The 9,884-nt window shown below is 40.8% G+C and overlaps 1 protein-coding gene and 1 long non-coding RNA gene across 2 annotated transcripts; one reads left to right on the top strand and one right to left on the bottom strand.

Moving 5' to 3' along the window:
- Positions 1-299: 299 nt before the first annotated feature.
- On the bottom strand, positions 300-7,660 carry LOC125514903 (ABC transporter B family member 11-like). The gene is made up of 12 exons (XM_048680276.1): positions 6,814-7,660; positions 6,675-6,729; positions 5,794-5,969; positions 5,226-5,447; positions 4,890-5,128; positions 3,409-3,934; positions 3,061-3,334; positions 2,325-2,958; positions 2,011-2,239; positions 1,637-1,903; positions 1,285-1,548; positions 300-1,045 (listed from the first exon to the last, which is right to left on the bottom strand). The coding sequence occupies exons 1-12, from the start codon at positions 7,183-7,185 to the stop codon at positions 401-403; spliced, it is 3,903 nt and encodes a 1,300-aa protein (XP_048536233.1). The 5' UTR covers positions 7,186-7,660; the 3' UTR covers positions 300-400.
- Positions 5,855-6,820, top strand: LOC125514905. The gene is made up of 3 exons (XR_007286659.1): positions 5,855-5,986; positions 6,468-6,566; positions 6,635-6,820. It is a non-coding gene; the product is annotated as an uncharacterized LOC125514905 (long non-coding RNA).
- Positions 7,661-9,884: the final 2,224 nt, after the last annotated feature.

The raw sequence follows: 9,884 nt of genomic DNA, 5'->3' as shown, positions 1-9,884 counted from the left end.
GCTCTTTCCAAGTAACCTTGTGTGTTCGTAGTCATTTGGTATGCCGCAAGACGACTATCCCTACTGCTGCGTGCGAATCCTTTGCGTAGAACCTGCAGTTTTTGTGAAATAGAGCTGTAGAGGCTCAGATCTAGATTTTTTTTAAGGGGCAGAGCTCGATATCCTGTTTCCCTCTGTCTCTAGGCGTTTCTTCTATAGACTACCAACATTGCTGCAGTTTTTAGTTGGTAGTACTATTTAAAAGCAATTATTTATTGATGTCGGCTTGCATACGGGTAACTTCTTGTATCCACTGCTCAAATCACAAATCACTGTATTGCCTGGCAAAATAATTGTACTAGGAACAAACAGATGTCGTAAGAATCAAAAGGAAAATAATGAATGACAAATACACACAGTTCTACTTAGAATTTGAGCGAAGTTCTACTAGCGAAGCATAGACTCCATCCTTGATCCGCACCAGGGCCTCATGATTTCCCTTTTCTGCAATTTTGCCTTCCTTGAGGACCGCAATTGCATCAGCCCCTTTGATTGTGGAGAGGCGGTGCGCCACCACTATGGTGGTCCTGCTCACCATGACTCGATCCAATGCATCTTGAACGATGCGCTCCGATTCCGCGTCGAGAGCGCTGGTCGCCTCGTCAAGCAGTAGTATCTTCGGGTCCTTTATAATGGCCCTTGCGATGGCTACCCGCTGCTTCTGTCCACCAGATAGTTGCACTCCTTTCTCGCCAACCAGAGTGTCGTATCCCTGTGGCAAGCTTGATATAAACTCATGAGCATTTGCTGCCTTGGCCACACCTGTAACCTCTTCCTCTGTCACCTCCCTGTGTTTCCCATATGTTATGTTTGCACGGATTGTGTCGTTGAAAAGCACTGGCTCCTGGCCTACCAGCCCCATCTGGTCCCTTAACCAGCTAATTCTCAAGCTCTTAATTTCGACTCCATCTACTGAGATACTACCAGAATCAGGATCATAGAAACGCTCCAGTAAAGAAATTATTGTGGACTTTCCACTACCACTCTCTCCAACTAGTGCTATGGTCTGAAAAGGGAAGGAAAAGGTTTCAACATAGCATTTTTTTGTGGTTGTCAATCATCATATGTGAAATTAATCAGCTGAAAGCTTCTTATATATGATAACACTGTAACTAGATCATGCATCACCTATTTTAAGTATTATTCTTGGTTTTATGCTAAGAGGTGGCACATAAAGTTAGTTATCCGAATGAAAACAATTGGGCGCGACAATTAAACAAGACTACAAAAGATTGCAAATCATACCTTTCTGGAAGGAATGTGCAAAGTAAAGTCACTGAATATTTGGACGTCAGGGCGTGATGGGTACTTGAAACTGACATTACTGAATTCAATGTCGCCGGTGACATTTTCCAGCATCATGCCCTCATCGCTACTTGTATCGATTTTTGACTTCCGATCTAGAATACTGAAAACAGAAATGGCTGAAACTTTTGCTTTTGTCGCATTAGATGCCAATGCACTTGCGTTCGAAACCCCAAAAGTTGCAAAAAACAAGGCAAGGATAACCTGAAAAAAATCAATAAATTTGTGAACGATTATTAAAAGTTAATTCTCATATACAAATAGTTACTTGAAATGATTTAGCAATTCTTACTCTGAAAACATCTGCAAAAGTAGTTTTTCCCTGACGTACAAACTGCGCACCAACATAGAAGCATAGAGCAAACGTAAAATACAACACCAAGAATGAGAAACCAAAACCAAGCCCTCCAACGATTCCACTTTGAATTCCCTGTTTCCTTAAAGCTTCACATTTCTTATTATATGTTGTAACCACTCTTTTCTCTGCACAGAAAGATGCTATCGTTCTGATACTACCAACAGCGTCAGTTGCAACTTGACTTGCATCTTCATACATCTCCTGCACAATAATATTATGATCACATTATTGTGATAATTGATTCTAGGGTGTTAGGATTGTCACCCTGAAACAAACATGAAATAAATTTTAGAGTTGTTGTGTGTTACCTTAGCTTCTTCACCAAACCCCTTCAAGAACTTCGCTTGAGCATAGCCCTGTGCAATCAATAAAGGAATGACACAAGTGATAATCAGTGCAAGCCTCCAGTCCGCCATAAACGCTATGACAAAGCCAGCGATTAATGAAGCTGTAGACTGCACTATAAGGCCCAGGTTATCTCCTACTAAGCGCCGAACATTTAATGCGTCAACTGAGAGTCGTGTACCAAGTGCACCACTGTAAGTGATAAAGCAAAATCTTAGTATCTCTGTATATCTATGCACAAGAAGATAAAATAACTGAGATCATTTGAATATGGTACCTGGAATTTGAGGGATTATCAAACCAAGCAACTTCCTGATGCACAATATTTTGGAATGATAGAGTACGAACACGCTCTATAAGCTTGCCACCAGCAATTCCAAACAAAAGATATTCTGCTGTGATTGCAATGAAAGATGCAACCCCCAGAACTACAAATATCAATGCCCAAAAGCTAGAATCTTTTCGCAGCTTAACTGGTGGCTCGTAGAATGATTTTATGCTGCCAGACATTAGTAGGCCGTACAATGGCAAAATGACTCCATGCACTGATGCCGCTATAGCGCCGAGCAGAAGAAATGGTACCTCCGGCTTGTTAAGATAAAAAAGGCGTCCAACAGCTTCTTTCTGAAGGGTCTTCCCATCGGGAAGGTCCTCATTGTTCTGTTCACCTGTGATTGCATCCTCATGCAACTCAACTGATAGTCCTAATGTGTTCTTGAAGGAGTGTTTGTTGCTATTGCCAAAAGAAACATTAGTCATTGACCGTCTAACTGACAAACTAGTGCTTTTTGATAAGGAATTGGGCACTTCCGAATCCTGTATTTTACGTCTTTCATCACCACGAGTTTCTTGTAGCCTAATAAGCTGGGAGTAAGCTCCATTGGGATCATTTACCAATGCATGATGAGGACCTGCACATATAGGATATTTTTGTGTGGTGAATGAATCATCATAGGTTGACAATAAACATATCATAGAATGGGAAAATTAATGCATATTCAAGAGATTCTAACCTTGTTCGACTATTTTCCCTTGATGAACGACCGTGATGCAGTCAACATTCCTTACAGTGCTCAAACGATGAGCAACGACAAGTGTGGTTCTTTCTACCAATATCCTATTGATTGCCTCCTGAACTATCCTCTCAGATTCCACATCCAATGCACTTGTTGCTTCATCTAGCAAAAGGATTTTTGGATCTTTAAGGATGGCTCTCGCAATTGCAATTCTTTGCTTTTGTCCTCCAGAAAGTAGAGTGCCACGTTGGCCAACCAATGTATCGTAGCCCTGATATGAAATTAAAATGTTGTTAGCTTAAATTCCAATAAGTCATTTGAAGCATTCACTCTTTATTTACATACATTTGGTAACTTATCGATGAAATTTGCTGCATTTGCAAGCTCGGCTGATCTCTTGATCTCTTCAAGTGTTGCATTTTCTTTACCATAGATTATGTTATCTTTAATGGAGGTCATAAACAACAATGGTTCTTGGCTAACAAGGCCGATCTTCCCTCTTATCCAATCAAGACTCAGATTCTTGATGTTGACTCCATCTATCAAAACTTCGCCAGCCTGTGGATCATAGAATCTTTCAACAAGGCTGATAACAGTTGACTTGCCACTTCCACTCTCTCCAACTATGGCCATTGTTGTTCCACTGGCTACTTGTAATGATAATCCATCTAATATTAACTGCCCAGGTCTTGCAGGGTAGCGAAAGTACACATCCTTTAGCTCAACATCACCCTTGATATTTTCCAAGACCATGCCACTCATATCATCTGAATCTATTTCAGGTTTCCTCTCTATTGTTTCGAACAGTCTGTATGCTGCAGATTGACCTTCCGCAATTGCAGAAATTGATGGTGTTGCACTACCTAATGAACTGTTACAAAAATTTAAGCGCCAGGTTTACGACATTAACATAACATGTTTAATGGTCACCTTTTCTATTTCTTGTCATGAAGTACAGTTTAGGAACTACTAGTACTTCATATAGGTATGCTCTGCTGAGGTAACATAAGAAGATAGAGCAATGTAAATAGAATAATTAGCGTACTGCAGAGGGTTGCAAGCTGGTTATTCGATGAATTATATCCATCTACTGAAAATGTGAATCAACTAATAATCCATCTACTGATAGTGCTATATTCAATATATAAGCTTGTCATATTTATTGTTTGACAAAATGTTAATTTAATACTTCAAACATAATGGTTGCTATTTCAAGTAGCTTCGACAATATCTAGCGATTGCCGTTATAACTTCCACAGGATTCATGGCACCCTGCTGTGAGGGTGCAATAGTTGCAATTTACATCTGGTTCAAAATTGTGCTTCGTGTGGTCGATTGGGTTGATTTTTTTAGAGAATTTTTTTATATATAATCTGATCCCAAAAAGTAGAAATGTACCCCATTCTATTTTTCTTTTGAATTTATGGTAGATACTTTTTAGGATTATTGTTTGATTTCTTTTTCCCTCAAAGGGAAGGAGGCACCTTGAATCTCGTGGGCCATTTGTATTTATAACAAAATTATTAGCCTTGAGCTCATACCAATTGACATTATTTACCACTAAACATGAATTGTTAAGCAAATGTTAACTCTCTAAAGGTAATCTCTGAACACACCTTGAAAGGAACATCAAACTTCCATGGAAAGTTCCTAATATATGTATTCGCAAGTCATGCGTAAGAAAAAGGTTATTTAGAATTTTAAATTTTATTATGTAATGTTTTATATTTCCATTCATTCAAGACGTCCTTCGATAAATTGAGGATTATATACGGCAAATATTAAGATTTCAGGGTATTTGCAATGTTGAGGTTTCAGAAACTCACGTTGCGCCAGACATTACGGCAAACAAAACAGTGATGATCTTCCCTCCAGTGTATCCTTTGTCAATGATTAGCTTTCCACCATACCAGAACCCTAGACCATAGCTGCTAAATATGATGCAGAAGACAGAGCCCATGCCAAAACCATTGACAAGGCCTTCCTCAACAGTAGTCTTGTAGGCTTTCTTTATGAATTTATTATACATTTCTATAGCTTTCTTCTCTCCATTGAAGGATATAACCTGATTACACGAGGGTTGCTAAATTAATGTTTGCTATCATTTGTATTAGTTGAGATAATTGATATAATTTCGAATGACTAATATAATTTGAACTCACTGTTCGTATAGATCCAATTGTCTGTTCAACTGTGTCTGCAGCATCACTATACGATGTTAGTCGCTTGCTAGAAACCCGGGTTAGCAGCTGTGTAGACACTGCACCAGCGAGAGCAACTAATGGTAGTGACGTTAGCATGACAAGAGTCAGGAGCCAGCCTTTTGTGAATGCTATGATAAAACCCCCAAAGAAGGCAGATATGGCTTGTACAAGCTTCCCTCCCTGTAAATCAGAATGCAGGAATGTCAGCACTTGTAGCACTGGATGGGCTGCATAGAATGTATGAAGTATGAAATACACTTAGGTGAGTAACACAAAAGCTTATGCAGTAGCAATAGAAATATTGATGCTTGTCATTGACTTGCACCTGCAGATCTGCGCACACTTGCAGTGTGATGAAAAATACTATGTTTCCTTATTTAGTACTCCCTCCGTCCCAAAATTATTGTCTTAGATTTATCTAGATACGGATGTACCTAATACTAAAATGTGACTTGATACATCCGTATTTAGACAAATCTAAGACAAGAATTTTAGGACGGGGGGAGTACTACAGAGGAAGTATTACCTTCTCACCAAGAGCATCTTGAATTATGACCGTATCGCTAGACATTCTAGAAACTGCTTCACCAGTTGTCATTTCTGTGTCGAAGAATGCAATATCTTGCCTCAGAACTGATTTCAGGTACAAAGAACGGATGCGGGCTGACTGCCTTTCTCCTGACGTTGTCCAGCATGACATCTCTGGAAGATAATGAAGGGTGAGCCTTTTATAGTGGGGTAACTTCTTTGCCATTAGCATAAATTTAACCAGACATATTCAGTTTTTAGGAATGCAGTTGGTACTTCTCATGGAATGGATACATGATAATTGATAACGAATTGACGATTGCATTCCTCACCCAAGCAAGAACAAATTTGTGTCTCCTACACTGTTTTTTTTTCTTGATCATGCACCAAAGTGTGTATCATTTTGTCTTAAAAAGATGACACCGAGAAGGAGGTGGAAACAACAAAGCTCACCCAATATCTGACTAAACGTCTGACCGCAAACGTGGTGCACATCACTGTTTCGTTTCATTGCTCACTGCTTGTGAATTTTGTATCTTTGAACTGCAGTTGAGTTTGATATGAAAATTTACAAGTTTATAGAGTACTCTTCCGATGGAGTTTTGAGTTTTCGCGGAGAAGCTGGTTTCCATCTGATATTAAATAACCTTGTTAATTATTCTCTGCATTTAGGTATAGTTGTTAGCGATGATGCAGAGACCGAGGGTTAAACTTCCTCTTCGAAAAGGAAAAAGAAAAACAATCCTCTGTGGTTAAGTCTAATTGAGAGTGGTATGTACTGAATGTATTACTATCTTTTCCTGTGTACTATTGCTTGACATCTAAATTTTCAATGACAGGAAACATGTATTCCAAGAATAGAATGGGAGCTGCACTTACGAAGAAAGGAAGCAACTGCTATCCCAATGCCCAGATATACGAAGTTGAGAACAACCTGGAGATCAAAAGAACATTCTCGGTTAACTCGTCTAGCCAATCTTCAGGTTAAGTGATCTGATCACCGTAAGCTGGGGCGCACCTTGGTGACAGCGGGGAGGACGGTGCTGGTGGTGCTCTCGCCGAAGGAGTTGATGGCGTCTCCAAAGACGACCAGCATGAGGGACCCCGCCACGCCGTTGCCCACCGCCCCCAGCGAGCCGACCACCATGAGCAGCACGTCGAGACTGTCGGCGTACCTGAGCATGCCGAGCAACGACACCTTCTTCACCGGTTTGTCATCTTTTCGTTGCTCTCCGCCGTGGCGTGCTCCTTCTCCACTACGAGCTTCTGCTGTCGCGTTCATTTCCTGGCAGCTACTGGTTGCGTTGCTGGTGTGCTCGACGAACCCAGCCTGCACTGTGCCGTGTGGTTCCCTGTCCCCGGGGCTGGAGGAGGCACTGTATATACGCATTTCGCCGGTCGCCCAGAGCCCAAGACGGGGTGTTTTGACTGTTCTTGGGCTGATTGGGTGCTCCGAAGCAGAGGAAGGGACCGGGAAAGTTTGCAATGGAAAAGTACTTTTTTGCCCACGGATTTATCAACTTTTTTTTGTGTGGATTTGCACGAGATTTATCGTTGGCATGTGGTGATTTGCTGCGCCAATTCAAGATTCACAGCCTACTTTTGTTCGCTGCGCCAGCGACTCAGCGTAGTCACTAGTTGGTCAAATGGACTGACCAGTATTGTAACCTGAGGTGAGCTAAGATGGTCTCCGGTGCGGTGGTCAGTGGTCACCGCTACTTGTTTATTTTTTTAAGTTGACCAAATGCTTGTTTCTAGAAAGGAAAAAAAGGTGTGGACATATCGTAAGCTGGTACGGCCACGGAATGTGGATATAAACATGGAATCCTCTATTCCTAAACCTACTATCTATTTTTTTTCTATCCATGTAGCAATGTCACATCAACAAATCATGCATGTTAGCCATAATTTTCTTTTTCACTAATCTATCCATGCAATCATGCCACATCAACAAGTCATGCATGTCAGTTATGTTTTTCCATTAATTTTTGGATTTTGATAACCAATGAATGTCAGATTTTTTTATTATGTCGGAACGAATATTTTTTATGGCAAATTATGTTATCTTGAGGATAGCAATTTCTTTTAGCAAGAGTGGAAAATCCGCCATGTTCAGTTTTTTGTCAGGTTTTGCTGTGCTTGCTAACTGAAATTGTCACCCTCGATATAAACTGCCCTATGAAAACATTTGCTTTGCCATGCTCATGATCAAAAGGCTAACATCATTTTTTTTAACATTTAAGTAATTTTTTTGTGTTGTCATGCATGGATAGTATATGTGTTGGACTCTTGGATCATTTCATGGTTCAATCTTTTCATCCACTTCCGCTCAGCTGCAACTTCACCGTCACTAGGGAATATGTCACTTGGGATGATGGCGCCTCTATAGCTTCGCCTCTTGCAGCCAAGCATGCCGGAGAACGAGGTCAACCCGATTTGAAGGAAAGGTTGGCTAAAGTCTGCAATCAACCAGGTTGCGGACGCCATTAATTGCACAACGTTGAAGGCCTCTGATGATGAGGTCGAACCCGATCAGCGAGCTCCTTCTCTCTATTTCTCTTCTAATCCTCCATGTCCACGACGGCCTTCGAATCCAAGGACAAGCAATGGGGCCTGGTACATCCATTTTGCATCATATTTCTTTAGTATAATTTGCTCATTTTTATAGATGATTTCTGCATTATCACACCGATCATATACCTTTTTTCCTCTTATATTGCATATTGTACCGGAGGAGGGGAGATGTCGGAAAAGCTATAGAAAAGCACCAAAACAGGAACAATGAAGAATTTATTTATTTTGAAGACCAAAAAAATACTAGAGAAGTTTTTTTTAGACAAAAGAATACTAGAGAAGTTTTCATGCGGGAAGAGAGCCAGGGGCTGAGCCCACTTGGGGAGATCCCTGTGGGGCCCATGCGGCCCCACCACATGGCCAGCCCTTGGGCCATGCCAATAGGGTGTGTGGGGCCCATAGGGCACCTCTCGGCTACCTCCCGGGACCCCTGGTTCTATATTACCCCGAAACCCCTAATTACATACGAGGAGAGCACTTTTCACCTTCCGCAAACGAATTCCATCCCTCTGAGTAGGGGAATTCGAAGCCATCATCATTACCAACACTCTATTCATCATTGTAATGATCATCACCATCACCATATACATCAACGCCATCACCTCCATCTACCCCAATTTTTCAATGAGGTAAATACACATGTGGTGCTTAAACTTGTCAATGATGTTCACTTTAGTATCTGAACTTGAAAAATACACCAAACTGATCATAAAACTTGGCATGAGTGTGCGAATACAGTGCTAATCCCATTAGTAGACATAAAATATGATGACGTGGCACTTTGGTTAGCACGCCAGCATGACGTGGGACTCGCTGAATAAGATGGTCATCATCATTACCAACACTCTATTCATCATTGTGATGATCATCACCATCATCATATACATCAACACCATCACCTCCATCTACCCCAATTTTTCAATGAGGTAAATACACATATGGTGCTTAAACTTGTCAACGATGTTCACTTTAGTATCTGAACTTGAAAAATACACCAAACTGATCATAAAACTTGGCACGAGTGTGCGAATATAGTGCTAATCCCATTAGTAGACATAAAATATGATGACGTGGCACTTTGGTTAGCACGCCAGCATGACGTGGGACTTGCTGAATAAGATGGCATGCATATCATATCTCTCTATGACCCATGGGTCCCACCTACAATACAATGGGAAAAATCTCTCTATGACCCATGGGTCCTACCTACAATACAATGGGAAAATTGTGCCATTAAGAAATGGTGGGCGCTGGGAGTCTAACAGGCGACCACGCGCTAGCGAGCACATAGTGCAAGCCAATAGGCCATTCGTTTTGTAGAGGATGCTAGGGATAACAGTCCCTACTGTTAGGTAAAAACACGTTCGTGGGTTTTAATGGGCAACAGTCAGTGCAGCCCATTTTACGCATGTTAGTTTTTTTTTAGAAATTTGTAAGAAGTTTCTAAATTATAATCACAATAGTAAAACACATTTCAAATATTATACTTACAAATAAAATTAAATATTAAAAAAT

This window comes from Triticum urartu, chromosome 6 (assembly GCF_003073215.2).
Source record: "Triticum urartu cultivar G1812 chromosome 6, Tu2.1, whole genome shotgun sequence".
Taxonomy (NCBI): Eukaryota; Viridiplantae; Streptophyta; class Magnoliopsida; order Poales; family Poaceae; genus Triticum; species Triticum urartu.
The sequence above is the reverse complement of the archived record's forward strand: the minus strand, read 5'-3'. Positions and strand labels throughout refer to the sequence as shown.